The sequence below is a fragment of the Vicia villosa genome, linkage group LG6, assembly GCF_029867415.1.
Source record: "Vicia villosa cultivar HV-30 ecotype Madison, WI linkage group LG6, Vvil1.0, whole genome shotgun sequence".
Taxonomy (NCBI): domain Eukaryota; kingdom Viridiplantae; phylum Streptophyta; class Magnoliopsida; order Fabales; family Fabaceae; genus Vicia; species Vicia villosa.
The window spans coordinates 3,162,992-3,184,571 of NC_081185.1; the positions used below are offsets into that span (position 1 = coordinate 3,162,992).

A 21,580-nucleotide genomic window follows, 5' to 3' on the forward strand; every position below is an offset into this window, starting at 1 on the left:
TTCAAAATCCAGATATCTTTCAACAATTTCGAAGTCGATCTCCTGAAGTCCCTAAACATAGCTCCTTCTTACTTGCGCCCCAATGACTGGGGATTTATAAAAGCCTTTGAGATAGTTTGTGAGGCACTGTTATGGCTTTGATTATGACATGTTGAACGTAGACGAGATCTAAGTGCTAGTCCTTTTAGATTATTTCAAAGTTGTGAAGGTCAAAGACCACATGAACATGGTCGGTGACCTAGAAAAGATCTTGAAATATCTAGGGTAAAGCTTATAAGCCCTGCGTAATGTACCTCCTTCTTTAAAATGTTCTTTTATAACTCTTTTCTTTCTTCTTTTGATAAAGAAAATGGCAGCTTCCGACATCAAGGAACAGAGGAAACTAATGGTCGTAACTAGGGTCATACGAGGTGATCAGGCCGCCCTGAAATCCGACATGTCTGGTCTGCAAACTCCGACCCTGAAGAGAAAAAAGACAAACTCCATCAAAATAGTCTCGAGTACTATAGAGCTCCATGGTTATTTTGTTCTGTCATACACTAAATTTTAATCGTAAGATCCCTTATCATATGCACTGTTTCAATCACATTAGGATCACATGCTTGGTCATATTTTGCCTCTCTCAACTTTGAGCTCACCTACACAGAGATTACCAAACACCTCTGTATTTATTTTTTTCTATTTGTAATTCTTATGTTTCACTAACCACTAATTAAATTACCAAAATACGTCTTGTTTCTTTTGTTTCTTTTACTAGATAGGGCTTTTAATCAAGAAGTTCAGGTGATGGTTGCTTAATTAGGGTTTTGAATTGGCTCAAGTCAAAAGACTGATTTTCAGGCCATTTCAAAATACGTTCATGTGTTTATTTTCATGTCTTCATCAAAGTTTTCTCAAGAGCAAGTGCATTAGGGTTTCACTTGTGTGTGCTTAAGTATTTCATCATGATTTCAATTGAGAATACTATCGAGCTAGAGTGTTGATCCTCCTCAGATGTTTCAAGACATTTCTTCATCTTATGTGCCCTTAAGAGAAATTGAATTAGGGCTTGTCCTTTTTTTTATGCTTGAATGTTGGTAGTGATTCTTAAACTGAACTTCATTGTGCTAGGTTTTCTCCTTAAGAATGTCATGGTCCAATAAAAAACAAACAACAAACAAAAAATAGATAAAGTTCAGGAGAACTAAAACGCTATGATTTTTCCATTGCACATGGAGGTATGTAGGCAGAGGGTTCAAGAAACACTAGTGAGCACAATAATATAAAGTGTTCATGCATTGCATTCCCCTAGCTAGTAGGTTTGTCTTCTTTTCTTTTTGCACATCCGGTGAGTTTAGAAACAACAAGAGTGGATCCTGTGGAGTACCACAGACGTGAGAGGTGCTAATATCTTCCCCTTGTGTAACAAACTTCCTTATCCATTTCTTTATTGTGAGACCTTGTTCTTGCCCTTTTGAGGTTTACTGACATTCCCTTTCCCCTGATGGAATAAATATGTTCAGTGGCGACTCTAGGTTTTTTTGCAGTAGCGACAGAGTCCAGAGTCAACTTTGCACAGAGTCTAGAATCTACTTTGTCAAGAGCCCATAGTCTGCTTTATCCATAACTCATAGTTTTCTTTGTCTAGAGCCCATAGTATGCTTTCATTATCTTAAGATACTAAGATACTGCACTCTTAATGAAACTAATAGTATACAAATTTGTTCTCCACACTTTGTTATCATAAAAAAATTAAGGATTGTAGATATAAAATCAAAATTGTCCCACCAAAACTGACGGAACAACGAATCAAACAAAAAAATTTAGCCGACCATTAGAGAAAAACTTCAAACACGGTTCTCTTTTCTAACAATATTTAAAGTTCCTAATTCTCTATTATCCTGTCCCAAAATCAAAAATAAATAGACAAAGGTTTCGGTTTTAAGAACATCGGGCCCAAAAAAACATAAAATGGTTAAAACCATATATCTGGTACGAAAAACTAAACATGTGTGTTATATATCCCCATTCTAAACTAGTCTATAGAAAAAACATGAGAATTATAGGTTTTTCTCTTAGCTTTCCAACACTTACTTGTACTCACGGCCCATGTTATAATCAGCACAACGAAAAAGGATTAAAGACTATTTATTCAAAATATATATAAAAAAAGAAATAAATTATTTTTTTTAATAAGCAATTTTATAAGATATCGCACTAGGGGTGCAACCCTTACAACAAAAACTCTAAAGAGAGTTGAAACAGTTTAGAGGTAATTTATACCAATCATAAAAATGGATCCTAAAAATAGGATCACTACCACCTAACCATCTCCAAAAGAAAACTTATTTATGTACCATGTTTTAAAACATTTTTAAACACTTATATTAGTTTATTAAGCTGTCAAATGTCGAAGTACAAAGCCGGAAAAGAAATATAAAAAATGCCCCGATCAAATGGCACTCCAAATCAAAAATTTTGTTCAAGAATAAAAAGCAAAGATAAAATTAAAACAAAACTAAAGCATGCAATTTGGTAAACAAGTCCTTATCCTAAAATTCAAGAAATATGAAAATCATGAACAACTTCTTCAACAAACAAAGCAAAGAAGATGATAATTAAGTAAATATTACATTATAAGTAATAAAATTCTCACATGATATAAAAATTCTTTCAACTCTTAAATGTTTAATTTATATGTTTATAATCATAACACATCATGAAAACTAACACTACCATAAATTTGAATAAAATCTAACATTCACACTTAAAATACATTCACAGAAAGATTAAAATGAGTTATGATTTTTTTTTTTTGTATAAGCAAAATATATTTATAAAAAAAATTAAGGGTTCTCTAATCCGATTAGACAAAAGTTATTTATGTTGTAATGTGGATAAAGTAAGAGTGTGAAAAATTCAAAGGTTACTAGACTAAAAATCTAGGAGGATAAAAGAACATTTAAATGAGAATTGAACTCTATTGCAATGTATTGATTTTCAAATTCTTTTGTTCATTTCTTTTGTTTTATTTTTTTTTCTTTTCTATTTAACAGCATCTTTAGCTACCCGTCTATAGTAATGTCTTATTATTAAATAAAAAAGAAAGTTGAAAAGCATGTAGCTTGGGTTGAATATAGTCATCCATCGTGTGAAAATCCTATAACTTGTGTTGAATAGAGACATTCATAGACAATATACAAATGAAATATTTGAAAAATTCAAACGCGCATGTATTATTATTGAGGTAAGATGATTCATTGCCCCAACGAAAATTGTTTGCGTAAGAGAAAGTGATAAATATTTAATGGCATAACATGATGTGAGAAAGAAAAAAAAAAAATAGACATTTAGCCCCCTGCCATATATGCGAGATTCAGATTACTCCCTATTAATTTTTTTTTGAATTACCCCATTGAAATATGAAAAGTTCTATGATTTATTCTCCTAGGACCCCCTGTAATCTTGTTTTTTTTATTTATTCCCCTGATTTTTCACTTTTTTTTACACGCTTAGGGAGTATCCTAAACATACAGGGGTAATCCAAAAAAATAAATAAATAGGGGAATAATCTAATATAGCAGGGGGTTAAATGTCTATTATCTCAGAAAGAAATGGTATAAAAATTATTTAGAATATCTATGCTGTTACGTTTTTCTATAGTGTTGACATATTCTTTTTCTCATTGATACAAAAAAATATAAGTATTAAAAGTAAAGAAATTTAGAGATATTTGAATTGGGAAATGACTTTTAGGCATCAATTATTTATTATACAGAGTTTTTAGACATTTTGACATATCAATTTAATAATTATGATTTTAAGATGTCTACTTTTCATTCTTCTTTCACATGTGATGTAGCAACATTTATGTGGTATAAATTATTTAGGGGATTGGATTGGAAGTTGGTTTTATCTAAAGTTTTCAAGATGTAGTTTTTTTTTTCTTTGACAAAGTATTTTAATAGTAAAATAATGCAATTATTATATACTTGGTGGAGCATTTTATAGCCTTTATAAAGCCTTTAACTTATTGTGAGGTTACTTAATTTCAATTCAACTTTCTAAACAAACTTCTTGCTGATTAATTATATCAATGAGGATTGATAATATTGTTCTTTGTGTGCTGTTGTTTTCTGTTCATGTGGTAGTAGCTTTTGCTTCAAGCTCAAAATCAAATGTAAGTTATAACTCTTCATGAATCTTTTCCAGTGTGTTTGAACGAGCTAATTATAAGTTTTAGATTATGTTTGAATTTGTTATACTTAATAAAATGAATGGTAAATTATTATTATTATTATTATTATTATTATTATTATTATTATTATTATTATTATTATTATTATTTTTGAATTTTTAATAATAGATAAATCTTCCAAATTTCTTTCCCCTTAATTTGGGGGTATATGTAATTGAATGATGTTTTGTAATTAAAATACTTAAATAATCAAATGACATATTTATTCTATTTGGCTCTCTTATGGTTCATCAATTCAAAAATAATTTAAATTTTAAACAATTCAAATGCTTCGATTAAAATCTTTCCATTTCTAAAATTTTTTTTGGTTAGAATGAAGCAATACAGTTCTTTATTTTTATATTTTAAAAGTTTTCGGTCAATTTAAAATTTTAAAAACATAGACAAATTTAATATTTTTGAAATTTTAATGGATGATTTTGCAATTTTTGAAATATTTATATATCAATTTGAAAGTTTTGAACAATTTAGAGGTAATATAATGACTATGCTGTAAATTTAAAAGAATAATAAGAATTAATTTGACTTTTCCAGTATATATAGTAGGTCAAGAATTGTAATGCAAAATACATCATTCTTTTTAAAACAATTTAAAGCAATATCTTGAATCTAGACCTTGAATTTTTCTCAATACACTATAGTATTATTGGGCTAACCCACTCGCACTCAATACCAGTGTTTTAAAAATCGGACCGGAAGGGTCACTGATTTATTGGTCGAACCACTGTGTCACTGGTCAAACCGCATAACTAAACCGGGTTAAACAGGATAACTCGGTTGTATAGACCGGTCATTATAAAAAAATTATATAGGTATAAAATATGTCGAACTAGATGATTCAGTCTCTACAAAATATAAGTAGCACTTAATTTTTTTTGAAAACATCATATTATAAAAAAATTCACAAATTCATAATTTAAATTCAAATTTTACGCATAGTATCACACATAATAAAATAGTACATAATTATAAAATGTAATTGCAAATAAAAGTTTAATCGCAACATAAGTTGATTGAATAATTTATAACAAAATAATTCCATTGTCTACTAAATTTAATTTCAATAAACAAAAAATTATTTCAATGTTGGGATCTCCTTCTTCAATATTAAAATCATCGGTAACAAAATCAACTGCATCTGCAACACAATTTTTTATTTATTTTAATTTTAAATTAAAATAGTCAAAACGACGTTATTTTAATTTTTTAAAATTTAAAAAAATTTAAAAAATGCATTTAAACTGCTGGTTCACAAAAACTGTCGATTTTCCCAGTTTTAACGGTATACACCGGTTTTGACCGGTTCAATGACATTCTCAATTCAACTATTAAATCAGACCGATTAACTGGCCAGTCCCTGATTCGGCCGGTCCGACCGACCGGTTCGATCCAGTTTTTAAAAGACTGCCTCAATACTATTGAATGATCTAGATTGACAAGCTATGATTTTAATATCATATTATATTTCTATATAAACTTAATTCATGATTATAAAATCGATTTGTAAGATAAAAAAATTATTATTTATAAACTCTATTTTCAATCTATGTGAGATTTTAAGTTTGAATTCTCCTAAATTTGACTTAGACAAAATAATTCATAAATTTATATTTTAGAAAAGTTTTAGCTTTTCATTAAAAGAGTAAAATTTATAAAAAAAAAAAATTAATTATCTTAAAAATTACATTATCTCGAAACATTCTCATCAATTTTATATTAGTCTAATTAATTAATTAAGTAATTTTTATTTGTTATTTAGTGGATAAACCATGGTGGAGATTTGTTCAATAGAAGATATGCAATCAGGGAGAACAAAATCAATCCAAAAACTGCTCATAAATTAAGTTTGAAATGGAAATTCTTTGCAGGCAATGATATTACAGCAACACCAACAATATACAAAGGAATCATTTATTTTCCAAGCTGGAATGGTAACCTTTATGCAATAAAACAAAATGATGGCTCACTTGTGTGGAAGAAAAATTTGGGAATATTGACAGGTTTAAATGGAACTGGATTAGTTATTAATGTAAACTGGACTGTGGCTAGATCGACACCAACCGTAGCTATAAAGATTTGTTGATTGTTGGAATTTATGGGCCAGCTGTTATTATTGGTCTCAAAAGGAAAACTGGTGAGCTTGTTTGGTTGATCAAGTTGGAGAATCATTCTAAAGCAGTTGTTACCATGTCTGGAACTTATTACAATGGGTTAGTAAAACTTTTTCTTTTTGATGGCAAATTAAATATATTATTAATAGGAAAACAAAAATCTATAAAGAACATACAATGAAACTAAAAATTTAGAAAACTACTTTTAAAGGAAAGAGCAACAATAGAGAAAAAATAAATATATATTTGAACCCCGTCCAATAAAAGACTTAGGCTAGATCTCAAACCATCATGACTACCATCAATACAACAAAGACGCAGAAAACGGATTAGAACCACATAACAATCTATGAACCATATCTGAATTTTTGATTTGTTATCGATTAAGATACATGATAGGGTTCTAAAGTTAATCAAAGAATGAGTTTGAGTTCGCATGTGATTTACCAAGAAACCACTCTCGAGCCAAAAAATAGTATATCTTCCACCTCTTTGTCTTTGTCGAAGCATCATAAAAAATTGTTCATACTTTCGGTCTTTATATAATTTTTGTTTTGCTATTAAAAAATGTATTATCTTAATAGGAACCACGTTAAAAGATTATAAATTTTAGAATCTTAAATTCAATTTACTTCTAATATAACAAAAAATATATTTAATTAAAACGTGTCTTACTATGTATTTTAAATATCTTTCAATCAAAATTCATGTCACAGCGACCTCAATATGTGTCGCTAAAATTGTAATGCCTGTAATCACCACATCTGCATCGCAACTGCATTTTAAATATTACTTCAATTTCTTAGTACCTCCATTTAAACATAAGTTGTTCTTAACCCTAACTTTCATAAATAACTAATTTGTATTATCCAATATCAGTTAACTTCTAGTTGATATTTTATTAAGCTAAACTCTCTTTGAATAGGGGTTATTATGTTGGAACATCTTCACTAGAAGAACAAGTAGCAATTGATATGTGTTGCACATTTCGTGGAAGCTTTGCAAAACTTGATGCTAAAACTGGTGCCATCTTATGGAAAACCTATATGTTGCCAGATAACAAAGGAAAGAGAAATGAATATGCAGGAGGTGCCATTTGGGGAAGTAGTCCTTCCATTGATGTTCATAGAAAACATGTATATATTGCCACTGGAAATCTCTATTCTGCTCCAAAAAACATACTTGAATGTCAAGAAAGACAAATCAATCAAACTACTCCTATTGAACAAGACAAGTGTGTTGAGCCAGAAAACCACTCCAATTCAATCTTAGCCCTTGATTTGGATTCTGGTAATATCAAATGGTACAAACAATTAGGAGGATTTGACATATGGTTTTTTGCATGTAGCAATGCTTCGACACCTAATTGCCCTCCTCAAGGTTCTACACCAGATGCTGATTTTGGAGAGGCACCAATCATGTTAACTCCTTATATAAATGGAACTAAGAAAAATATTATTGTTGCTATTCAAAAAAGTGGATTTGCATGGGCATTGGATCGCGATAATGGATCACTTATATGGTTTATGGTAATATATATTCTTTCAAATCGATCAATTAAAAAATATATATATAATTGTTGTTTTAAAAGTTCAATGCCATATTGCAGGAAGCAGGACCTGGTGGAACTGTTGGAGGTGGAACATGGGGAGCATCAAGTGATGAAAAAAGAGTTTATACAAACATTGTAAATTCAGATAACAAAAATTTCACATTATTACCATCAAATAGAAATATAACAACCGGAGGGTGGGTAGCCATGGATTCTAGAAATGGAAAAGTTTTATGGACTACAGCTAACCCTAGTAATAATACTGCTAGTGGTCCTGTTAGTGTGGCAAATGATGTTGTTTTTGGTGGATCTACAGATAGATTAGGACACATATATGCAATGAATGCAAGAAATGGTAAAATTTTATGGTCTTATGAAACTGGAGGTAGTGTTTATGGAGGCGTGTCAATTAGCAATGGTTGTATTTATGTGGGCAGTGGATATAGTATCTCTCTAGGGTTTTTCCTTAACTATACTGGTGGAACTTCACTTTTTTCATTTTGTGTCTAAAGAATTTATATGGTCATGAATGTATATAAATAAAAGTATGTCATCATGAATATCTCTCTAGGGTTTTTCCTTAACTATACTAGTGGAACCCTCACTCTTAGAACTTATGGGAATTGTCTAATGGTTGTATCTTCATGTATTGTTTTCTCCAACACATATTTCTCTCACTGACTTCATATTCATATCTTCTACCTTAACATATAGTGAATCAAGTGTTTATATTGATTACGAGGTTGATAGTGGTTATGGTTTTTTGGTTCTCTTTTGGTGGCCTATAATTTGTTGATGGTAGTTATAGTTGTCTAAGATCTAGGCCGAACCCTATGGGTGAGGTTCTAGCTACTTGAATGTTTTTTTTTTTGTGAGATTCATCAGTTTTGGTGCATCTCTGTGGTTTCTTGGTTTGCTTGTTGTACCTTTTGGTTTTTAATTGTTGTGGTCACTTTAGCACTTCTTGCACTAACTGATAGTCTCCTCTTTTGTATTTTAGTTGTTTTCATCTTAGGGGGCGTTTGTTTTGGTGACATAAAAAAGAATGTGGGCATTTAATTCTTGAATTAGTGATTCCTCTATTTGGTAGATAGAAATAAAAATAATAAACCTAGGAATAAATAGTTCCCAAGAAAGAGAAAGACACACATTCTCGTCACGTTCTCGTCACTGTTATTCATGTGACATAGAGGTGGGGAAGTTTTGTTCGCAAGAACTATAAGCCCATTATCTCCTAATATAGGCGGAAAATTTCAGTCCAAACTACTTACAAAGTTTTATAAAGGGAATGAAGGAAAGCTAGCAAACTGAGATACAACAAGTGATCTTCGATGTTAGAAAGCATGTGTGCCTCTAAAATTAAAGTAATTGGCTAGAAAGTGCTATTAAAAATAATGGCCACAAAATAAGAGCTAACGAAATGATGAGTGATTCAAAATGTGCCTTATATATGGTGTGTGTGTGTTTCTATTTTATGGTGGGGAAAAATTGCAACACTTATTCTTTGAGTAATGCTATTCTTACACCAATTTTTTACACCAATACTTACATCTGACATTGTTCACCGTATTTATATGGTAAACAGTGTTTTTTAAATAAAAAATAATTGATAAACAGTATTATGAACAGTGAAAAGTATGTATAGTTAAAGTCTGTTAATGAAATATAAAAAATTGGTTAATGAAGTGATCATGTTGGTTAATAAATGTCAATATGTTAAAAATAATTTAGTAGTAAAATAAAGTTGGTTAATGCAAAGTAACAAGTTGGTAAATAAAGTGATGAAGTTGGTTAATGAACTCTCAGATATTAAAAATAATTTTTATTAGTTAAAGAAAGTTGGTTAATGAAGGGTAAAATGTTGGTTAATGAAGTTATGAAGTTGGTTAATAAACGTCCAGATATCAAAAATAACTTTTAGTAGTAAAATAAAGTTGGTTAATGAAATGTAAAATGCTGGATAATGAAGTTATGAAGTTGGCTAATGACACAATTTTATATTAGTATCTCTTAATCTAAACAAATTAAAAAAACTATATTTTAAAAAAATTTAATTATAATAATATTTCACTGTTCACGACACTGTTTATAAATATTTTTAAATTTAAGTAACACTATTCACCGTATAAATACGGTGAATAGTGTTGGGTGTAAGTATTGGTGTAAAAATTGGGTGTATGAATATGATTTCTCTTGTTCTTGTTATGTCTTTTTGCTACTGCAATGTGGATCCAAGTGTCTCAATGACTCTCACTGGAACATATACGGGAAACTAATGTTGGTGATCATTTTGAGAACTTTTCGACCAAGTAGGAGGGAAAGGTTTCAAAGGGGAATGAAGGTATAGTGTGACTTGTAAGTTGTTGGTGTCTATGGATTAAGAGGAATAGAATCTAGCTAAATAATAAAATATGTAAAATATGTATTGTATGTGACATTATTAATAACATAAAAATTTCTTCTTGGCAATGAGATCTGTAATAGGGAATATAAGTAATGTGAATGATAGTACATATAATACAAATGATAGTACAAAATAGAAAAGTATGTAGTACAAAAATATAGTTAGTTATATAGTTAGTTAATTGGTTCAGATTGTTAGTTAGTTAGTTATCCTCATAAACTAACTATATATACACTTTGTAACTGATGTAACAAACTGAGATTGAATATACCATTTTATAGCTTCTTGTTCTTTCTCTCTATTTCATACAATCGTGTTCATAACTTGTTCAACAATGGATGTTACCGTAGTTTACTTCCATGACTTGTATGTTCACATGGTATCATCGTCCTTGTGATCCCTTTTTCGCTGTGCATAGATAGATTTCAATCTCCTTGTGCTCCTTTGATTCCTCTTTTCTTCTTTCCTTTCTTCTTTGTTGTTTCTCTCACCATGTCTTCCACTACTTCGGAGACCAGTGATCATGGTGATTCCACAACTCGCAACCATCCCAAGGTTATCAAAATGATACCTTAAATCCATATTTCATGCATCCAAATGAGAATATGGTATGAATCCTCGATACTCCAATTCTTTCCAGCAACAATTATCACTCTTGGTCATGATCCATGACTATGGATTTATGATCTAAGAACAAGCTCCACTTCATCAATGGCGCGCTACCTCGCCCACCAGATCTTGATTTTAACTCCATAGCTTGTGACAGGTGTAACACCATGATTATGTCGTGGATCAAGAATTCAGTAGACCTGAAAATCGCTCAAAGCATACTTTGGATGGACAATGCAGCAGATATGTGGAATGAATTTAAGGAAAGATTTTATCAAGGTGATGTATTTCGTATTTCATATCTTCATGATGAAATTTGTAATCTAAAACAAGGTGATACATCTATTTCATCCTATTATACGAATTTGCAGATTTTGTGGCAAGAACTTGATAATTTTCGTCCTATTCCAATTTGCAATTGTGAAGTTACTTGTTCTGCCAGTCCTAAGATTCATGCTTATAAAGATAGTTACCAAGTCATTAGATTTCTCAAAGGTTTGAATGATCAGTATGCAACAATTCACTCCCAGATCATGTTAATGGATCCTATGCCTAACATTTGTAAGATTTACTCTTTACTTGTTCAGCAAGAAAGAGAAACCAAACTCCCTCTTGAAGAGTCCAAAGTCCTTGCTACACCCAACATTTCCCATCACAATCATCGTGGCTCCCAAGTCAAGACCAATTCCAACACTCGAGGAAGAGGTGATAGAGGTGGTAGATCCTGTGGTGGACGGGGTAGAGGAAATCGTGTTTGCACTCACTGTGGGATGACTAACCATACCATTCATTCATGTTTTAAAAAACATGGATATCCTCCCAATTAGAAACCAGATGGATCCATCAACAACTATGCTGTAATTTCTCACAAATCAGAGGAACAATCTGGTGACAATCCTGATGGTAATACTCACTTGTCTCCTGGCTTGGCTTTTAATCCAGAGCAACAAAAATCTTTGCTAGTCTTACTTCAGGATACATCACAATATCAGGCTCATAGTGTTAATCACCTTACTTCTCAATCCACCCTTGCCTCAGGTATCATTTGTGCATTTCCTAATTCATTTCACCCCGAAACATTCATTCTTGACACAGGTGCTACTTATCATGTTTGTTTCACCAAAATCTATTTTCAATGTCTTAACACTATTCAGCCTATAACTATCAAATTACCAAATGGCAGCCTTGTTTCCACAAACTTATCAGGCACTATTTAATTTAATGATTCCTTTTACATCACAGATGTACTCTATATGCCAAATGTTGCTTTCATTATTATCTATGTCCTTAAGCTAACCAAAACCCTCAATTGTCAATTGATGTTCAATAATACTAATTGTGTTATGCAGGACTAGTCATCCAAGAAGATGATTGGCACAGCTGAATTACATGGGGGATTGTATCTCCTTAAGAATCCCTCAGTTACCTTACCTCACAATCCTATTCCACACTCTGTTAATTCCACTATACATAATCCTATAGTTTCCAGATGTAGCCTTTGGCATCTCAGGCTTGGACATGCTTCACATGACAAGATCCTTCAACTCAATAAAAGTTTTCCCTTCATTAAATCAGTCTATTTTAATTTGCGTTGTGATGTTTGTTTTTATGCTAAACAGAAAAGATTACCATTCTATATGACTAATCATGTTTCTCAATCTATTTTTGACCTTTTGCACATGGACATATGGGGCCATTGGCTACTAATTCTATGCTAGGTTTTAGATATTTCCTTACCATTGTAGATGATAAAAGCAGATTTACATGGATATATCTCATGAGGCCGAAATATGAAACCTCGTCTTTAGTACAATCCTTTGTGACTATGGTTAGAACACTGTTCAATAGCCCAGTCAAAAGTATAAGATCTGACAATGGCCATGAATTTAAATTCACTTCCTTTTGCAAAAAATATGGCATCACACACCAAACATCCTGTGTTGGTACTCCTCAACAAAATGGAATTATTGAGAGAAAACACCAACATATCCTTGGCACCACTAGAGCCCTTTTATTTCAAGCACAATTACCTTCTATTTTCTGGGCTCATGCTGTTTGTTATGCAGTTCACATCATAAATAGACTTCTCACACTTTTCTTAAAACACAAGTCACCTTATCAAATCCTACATCACACCTTACCTAACTTGTCCTATATTAAAGTCTTTGGCTCATTGTGTTATTCTAACACACTGATATCAAACAGAAAGAAGTTAGACTCTAGTTTCAGGAAATGTATATACCTAGGATATAAAGCAGGTGTCAAGGGTCACATTCTCTTTGACTTACACTGCAAGGAACTATTCAATTCTAGATATGTTAGCTTCTTTGAAAATCAGTTTCCCCACAGTCATAGCCAAACCACTCCCAATAATACACCACAAAATCTTCCTATCCCAACTCAATACCTAGATGACACCTTTGACCGTCACTTCCAGATTGAGTCCAATTCTCCCACTACATCACATACTAGTCCCAGTGCTAGTCCTATTCCTAACCATAATGTCTCACATGATACCAACCCTATCCTTCCAAATAATTAGTCCCTTGCACCTGGCCTAGTCAGACAATCATCCAAACATATAGAACCCCCATCCTATCTCAAAGACTACTATTACAATCTCATGTCAAATACAATCACCAATTCAGCTGTTGCCTCATCTTCTTCCACATGTAAGTATCCTATCTCTTTTGTCCTTAACTATGACTTGTTGTCTTCTAATCATAAGAATTTCACTATGCATCTTTCATCCATACATGAACCATATACCTATGAGCAAGCTATTTGTGATGATAACTGGAAGAAGGCAATCAAAGCTGAGTTGGATGCTCTGATTAAAAACAAGACTTGGGATCTTGTGGCATTACCTACACATAAGAAGGCTATTGGATGTAAATGGGTGTTCAAGGTGAAATTACATGCTAATGGCACTATGGAAAGATACAAAGCCTGATTGGTTGCTAAAGGCTTCACTCAAACTAAAGGATTGGATTACACTGACACTGTCAGTCCAGTGGTAAAAATGACAACAATTAGGGTCCTTTTGGTTGTTGCAGCTATTCAGAACTGGACTTTGTTCAAACTAGATGTCAATACAGCTTTTCTTCATGGGGACCTCAATGAAGAAGTATATATGAAGGGTCCTCCAGGTCTTGATCTACCCAAACAGAATCTTGTATGAAAATTACAAAGGTCCCTTTATGGTTTAAAGCAGGCAAGCAGACAGTGAGATACTAAGTTGTCAGAGACTCTTGTAGATTCAGGTTTCTTGCAATCCAAGTCAGATTATTATCTTTTCACCAAAAATATTGACCTTGGTTTTACAGTCATCTTGGTCTATGTGGATGATCTTGTGCTTGGTGGTACTGATCATCAATAAATTCAACAGACCAAAGCTCATTTGGATGCCAAATTCAACATTAAAGATCTAGGCACACTAAATTCTTTCTTTGGATTTGAAGTGGCTCGCAGAATTAATGGTATTTCTATCTGCCAAAGAAAATATGCCCTTGATTTGATCAATGATGCAGGAATCCTTGGAGCTAAACCTTGTTCCACACCTATGCAACATCACTTGCAATTGCACAAAACATTTGGAACTCACATATCTGAACATACTACATACAAAAGGCTTATAGGTCGTTTGCTTTACCTCACTCATACTCGACCTGAAATTGCTTATGTTGTAAGTAAATTGTTCCAGTTCCTTGAGGCCCCTACAGATAAGCATATGTTGGTTGGCATTCACATATTGAAGTATCTCAAGAACAATCCTGGGCAAGGCTTAATTTTCAAATCCACCTCTACACTGAAACTCACTGGTTTCTTTGACTCGGACTAGGATGCATTCCCAGACACTAGAAGATCCACTTCTGGTACATATTTCTTTCTTGGTTACTCTCTAATTAGTTGGAAAAGTAAGAAGAAAGTTGTGATTTCCAGGTCCTCTTCTGAGGCTGAGTATCGGGCCCTAGCTCATGCCACATGTGAAAGCGTTTGGTTATTGTCACTTCTCAATGGTCTCTAGATTTCAATTGTTATGCCTGTTATTCTATACTATGACAAAAATTCAGCAATGCACATTGCTGCTAATCCTGTGTTGCACGAAAAGATCAAACACATTGAAATCGATTGTCATGTGGTTCATGAAAGGATCTTGAATGGAACTATTCACCTTATTCCAGACACCACTCAAGAACAAGTAGCTAACATCTTCACTAAATCACTACATCCTGGTCCTTTCAATCGTTTACTTTCCAAGCTTGGATTGATTGACATTCACTACAGCTTGATGGGGGCTTTGAATGATAGTACATGTAATACAAATGATAGTACAAAATAGAAAAGTATGTAGTACAAAAATATATTTAGTTAATTGGTTCGGATTGTTAGTTAGTTAGTTATCCTCATAGAGTAACTATATATACACTTTGCAACTGATGTAATAAACACAGATTGAATATATCATTTTTTAGCTTCTTCTTCTTTCTCTCTATTGTGTACAGTCGTGTTCATAACTGGTTCAACAATGGTTGCCACCATAGTTTACTTCCATGACTTGTATGCTCACAAGTAAGGAGTAGGGTAATTATTATGACGGGTGGAAATGTCCTTTTTGAAATACGATAAAGATGATACTAGTTGTAATTGGGTAGAGTATCTCTTGTACTCATTCAATGAATTTGCTTATCCAAAAAAAGAAAGAATTTACCATTTTAAAAAAATTCTAAGTTTTATAATATGAATTGTGAGGGACGCATATAAGTTCACATGGTGTCATATAAAATGTATGTTCTTTTAATAAAAAGAGAAACACTTGTAAAATCTTTGAAGTTTTATAGTAGATTTTTTTTTCACCACCAATATCCGGTCCATTGAACTGCATAATCTAGTTTGAGGGTCAGTTATGGTATTAACTGGTTCCAGCTCCCTCCCAATCGCAATTGAGAGACCGAATTGTGGTCCTCCTTACCAAATCTATCGTCAACCACCGCTGAATCAACTAAAAATAAATAAAAAAGAACTTAATCACAAAGATTAATTAAAAAATTAAATTATCTATATCAATCACAATCAATATATTTTTATTAGTTATTATTTTTTTTATAAAATATGTTGATATTAAAAAAATACAACTTTTGTAAATTATAAGCTATATATAGCCAATAATATAATATAAAATTACATAATTTTAAATGATTCTTTTTAATGTTTGACATTTTCTTTTTCATTTATCCAATCAAAATATGTTAAAGTCAACTATTAAGATCCTCCTAGTAGTTCCATTTCAATAGGAAAATTGCTCCATGACATCAATTATTTATTTACTTTAATAAGCTTTAAGATATTTGATATTCATCATAGTATCATTTAATTTGTGTTCTGTAAATGTTTCTAAGTTTTATTGAATAAAAAATATAAAATTATATGGTTAAAAATAAAATTTAATCATTTTTGTTTTTTTTTTAATAAGCAAGATAAAGCTCGCATTAGGGGTGTAACCCTTACAAAAAAAACCAAGGCACTAAGATTGTTTGTGTCGGATAAAGGAAGTTTAAACCATTTATAATAGGTTGGTCTAAACTTAGTATATCAACAATACAACCATCTCCAATAAAGAAAGATAATATTAGAGCAAATAACATCAAAACAAAACACTTCCCCCTTGAAGATTACGGCGTTCCTCATAATCCAAAGACTCCATATGATAGCTAGCCAAACGAAGTTGATCAAGATCCTACGCTTGCTACTCTTTAATATTTTTGTTAGTAAAACATTTAGATTAGAATAGATATTTATATAAGTTTCATAATTTTAGGCTTGAACTCAATCACAAGAGATATAAATGAAAGATCTAATAAATTATGTCAACTACACGTTTATATTTATTTATTTTTTTCTTTGACAAAGTATTTTATGCAATCAAAATATGTTAAAGTCAACTATTAAGATCCTCCTAATAATTCCATTTGAATAGGAAAATTACTCCATGACATCAATTATTTGTTCACTTTAATAAGCTTTAAGATATGTGATATTCATCATAGTATTATTTAAATTTTGTGTTCTGTAAACGTGTCTAGGTTTTATTAAATAAAATGTGATACAAATAACTAAATACGGTTTCAAATAAAATGTAATAATTTTTATTAGTAAAACATTTAGATTAGGATAGATATTTATATAAGCTCCATCTCAATCACAAGAAATATAAATAAAAGATCTAATTATTTATATGTCAACTACAACGTTTATATTTATTTATTTATTTATTTATTTCTTTGACAAATTATTTTAATAGTAAAATAACACAATTGTTATATACTTGGTGAATCATTTTATATCCAATTTTATAGGCCTATATATGGCCTATAACTTATTGTGAGGTTACTTGCTTTAAAATCAACTTTCTAAACAAACACCTTGCTAATTATTTATGTCAATGAGGATTGATAACATTGTTCTTTGCTTTCTATTGTTTTGTGTTCATGTGGCAGTACCTTTTGCTTCAAGCTCACAATCAAATGTAAGTTATAACTCTTCATGAATCCTTTCCAGTGTATTTAATAAAATGAGTGGTAAATACTAATTTTTTTCTTTTGGTTTTTTCAATAATGGTTAAAGTTAAATACAACAAAGTAAAATTCATACAATTTTATTCTATTAAATCTTCCAATTTTCTTTTCACTTAATTTGGAGTATATATAACTGAATGATGTCTTATCATTAAATTACTCAATTCAAAAAGAGTTTTAAATCATTTAAAATTTTAAACCATTCAAATGCTTCAATTAAATTTTTTTCATTTCTATTTTTTTTGTTAGGATGAATCAACAAAATTCTTCATGGTTATATTTTAAAAGTTTTTGATCAAAGTTTTAAAAATATAGATAAATATATTATTTCTGAAAATTTAATGGAGGAGTTTGCAATTTTTGAAATATTTACATATCAATCTGAAAGTTTTGAATAATTTAGAGGTTATTTAATTGTTTTGAACAATATAAGGACTAGCTTGTAAATTTAAAAGAATATTAAGAATTATTTTGACTTTTCTATTATATAGAGCTGAGGAATTTTAATGCAAGATACATCACTCTTTATAAAATAATTAAAAAGATTATCTTTAATCTCGATAGAACTTGAATTTTTCGCAATACACCATAGTATTATTGTACTAACCCGCTCACACTCGACACTATTAAAATTTGTAAATAGATATAAATGATGAATGAACTAGATTGATAGACTTTGATTTTAATATTATATAAAATTTTTATATTAAACTTAATTCATACTTATAAAATAAAATCGATTTTTAGAATGAAGAAAATCACTATTTCTAAGCTCTATTTTTAATCTATATGTGAGATTTAAAATTTTTTTAAAAATAAATATTTTGTTTGAATTCTCCTAAATTTAACTTAAACAAAATAATTCATAAATTCTAATATTTTAAAAAAGTTTATATAAAAAAAAAATCTTTAAAAAAATTACATTATCTCAAAACATTCTCTTCATAACACACTCTTAGTGTTAGTCTTTTGAGGTTAATAATTACCTCTCAATTTGCTATTAGTCGAATTAATTAATTAATTAATTAATTAATTTTATTTTGTTATTTAGTGGATAAACCATGGTGGAGATTTGTTCAACAGAAGATATGCAATCAAGGAGCACAAAATCAATCCAAAAACAGCTCATAAATTAAGTTTGAAATGGAAATTCTTTGCAGGCAATGATATTACAGCAACACCAACAATATACAAAGGAATAATTTATTTTCCAAGCTGGAATGGTAACCTATATGCAATAAAACAAAATGATGGCTCACTTGTGTGGAAAAAAAATTTGGGAATATTGACAGGTTTAAATGGAACTGGATTGGTTAATAATGTAAACTGGACTGTGGCTAGATCAACTCCAACCGTAGCTAAAGATTTATTGATTGTTGGAATTTTTGGGCCTGCTGTTATTATTGGTCTCAAAAGGAATAATGGTGAGCTTGTTTGGTTGACCAAGTTGGAGAATCATTCTAAAGCAGCTGTTACCATGTCTGGAACTTATTACAATGGGTTAGTATAAATTATTTTGTTAATGGCAAATTAATTATATAAATTTTACGAAATTAAAAATCTTAAATTAAAACGTCTCTTAATGGGTATTGTAAATATCTCTCAATCAAAATTCATGCTACAATAATCTCAATGTGTGTCGCAGAAATCGTAATGTACTACCTCGATTTGTTAGTACCTCCATTTGGACATAAGTTCTTCCCAACCCTAACTTTCATAAATAACTAATCTATATTATCCAATTTGAATAATTTCAATTAACTTCTAGCTGATATGTAATTATGCTAAACTCTCTTTGTATAGGAGTTATTATGTCGGAACATCTTCACTAGAAGAATTTGTAGCAATTGATAAGTGTTGCACATTTCGTGGAAGCTTTGCCAAACTTGATGCTAAAATTGGCGCCATCTTATGGCAAACCTATATGTTGCCAGATAACAAAGGAAAAAGAGATGCATATGCAGGAGCTGCCATTTGGGGAAGTAGTCCTTCCATTGATGTTTATAGAAAACATGTTTATATTGCCACTGGAAATCTTTATTCTGCTCCAAAAAACATACTTGAATGTCAAGAAAGACAAAATAATGAAACTACTCCTATTGAACAAGACAAGTGTGTTGAACCTGAAAACCACTCCAATTCAATCTTAGCCCTTGATTTTGATTCGGGTAATATCAAATGGTACAAACAATTAGGAGGCTTTGACGTATGGTTTTTGGCATGTAACAATGCTTCAACACCTAATTGTCCTCCTCAAGGCGCTTCACCAGATGCTGATTTTGGAGAGGCACCAATGATGTTAACTCCTTACGTAAATGGAAGAAATAAAAATATTATTGTTGTTGTCCAAAAAAGTGGATTTGCATGGGCATTGGATCGTGACAATGGGTCACTTATATGGTTTATGGTAATATATATTCTTTCAAATTAATCAATTTACAAAAATTATAATTTTTGTTTTTAATGTTCAATGTAACATTGTAGGAAGCAGGACCTGGTGGTGTGGTTGGAGGTGGAACATGGGGAGCATCAACTGATGATAAAAGAGTTTATACAAACATTGTAAATTCAGATAACAAAAACTTCACACTACTGCCATCAAATATAAATATAACAACAGGAGGGTGGGTGGCAATGGATGCTAGAAATGGAAAAGTTCTATGGTCTACAGCTAACCCTAGCAATAATACTGCAAGTGGTCCTGTTAGTGTGGCAAATGATGTTGTTTTTGGTGGATCTACAGATATATTAGGACACCTATATGCAATGAATGCAAGAAATGGTAAAATTTTATGGTCTTATGAAACTGGAGGTAGTGTTTATGGTGGCATGTCAATTAGCAACGGATGTATTTATGTGGGTAGTGGATATAATGTGTCTATAGGAGTTATTTTTAACTATACTGGTGGAACCTCGCTCTTTGCTTTTTGTGTCTAAAAAAATTATTTCGTCAAGAATGTGTATAAATAAAACCATGTGGTCACGAATGTCTTTCTAAGTTTTGCTTAACTATTTAGTGGAACATCACTCTTTGAACTTATGTTAATTGTGTAATGGTTGTATCTTCTTCTATTGTTTCTCCAACACGTATTTCTCTCAATGAACTCATATTTATCTCCTGCCTAACCTATAGAGAATATAGTGTTTGCCTTGATTATTTTTTTTATAGTGGTTGTGGTTTTTCGGTTATCTCTCAATGGGCTTTAATTTGTTGATGGAAGTTTTAGTAGTCTGAGATCTAGGCCAAATCCTACGAGTGAGGTTCTAGCGGTTTTGATGTTTTTTATGAGATTCATCAATTTTGATGCATCTTTGTTTCGTTTATTGGTTTTCTTGTTGTACCTTTTGTTTTTTTATTTGCTGTGGTCGGTTTAAGACTTTATGAACTAACGAATACTATACTCTTTTGTATTTTAGTTGTTTTCATCTTCTTATTAATATTATATTTTCTATTAAAATAATAGGTATATTGATCGGTCACCATTTTACACTCAATTTCATCATGAATTCGACACACGATCGTCATGTTTGGTAACACTTTGTGTTTGTTTTCCAATGTTTTGTTTAATTTATCTAGTTATAAGTTTATTTGTTTGAAATTTGTTTTTGTGCCGTTCTCATTGTCAATTAGGTGCTTTTGATCTCGTTTGTTAATGGTTTCAGGTTAGCTTCGGATTGATGGAAGATCGCATGTCCAAGAGGTGTGCAAAAAGGAAGCAACAAGCAAAAAGGAGCAAGGAGGCAGAGGCGGACACGGTCTGACCGTGTCACCTGACACGGCCGTGTCAGGCCTCCTGAAGAATTGGACCCCTGAGACTAGAAGCTGACACGGTCTGCCCGTGTCAAGTGACACGGCCGTGTCAGCTGTGCGGACAAAATTTCTGAATTTTTGGTTTTTCCAATTTTTAAAGTTCCGGGGGCAGTTTGGGTATTGCGGATGAGATCTGAAAACCTAGAGGGATTAAAAGAGGATTGAGAGACAAGGAGAAGACACTTTTGATCGTAAGATAGCTTCATCAAGGTGTTGGAAGACGAAGAGATTCAACGGTGGACACCATTGAAGATCCGAGTTCTCCTAATCTTTGTAAATGT

At 31.4% G+C, this 21,580-nt stretch overlaps 1 protein-coding gene and 1 pseudogene across 1 annotated transcript; both read left to right on the plus strand.

Moving 5' to 3' along the window:
• Window positions 1–4,040: 4,040 nt before the first annotated feature.
• LOC131611137 (uncharacterized) lies at window positions 4,041–9,304 on the plus strand (annotated as a pseudogene).
• Window positions 9,305–13,935: 4,631 nt separating this feature from the next.
• On the plus strand, window positions 13,936–20,425 carry LOC131611051 (uncharacterized). Its single transcript, XM_058883178.1, has 7 exons — window positions 13,936–14,088; window positions 14,302–14,598; window positions 14,941–15,229; window positions 17,411–17,439; window positions 18,540–18,988; window positions 19,292–19,895; window positions 19,973–20,425. Exons 1-7 carry the CDS (start codon window positions 13,936–13,938, stop codon window positions 20,423–20,425), a joined length of 2,274 nt encoding a protein of 757 aa, XP_058739161.1.
• Window positions 20,426–21,580: the final 1,155 nt, after the last annotated feature.

Coding starts and splice junctions, on each gene's coding strand:
- LOC131611051 (XM_058883178.1), top strand. CDS start 13,936: ATGACAACAATTAGGGTCCTTTTGGTTGTTGCAGCTATTCAGAACTGG. Junction 14,089..14,301: donor ATCTACCCAAACAGAATCTT/GTATGAAAATTA, acceptor TAAATTCAACAG/ACCAAAGCTCATTTGGATGC. Junction 15,230..17,410: donor GGCTTTGAATGATAGTACAT/GTAATACAAATG, acceptor TTCATGTGGCAG/TACCTTTTGCTTCAAGCTCA.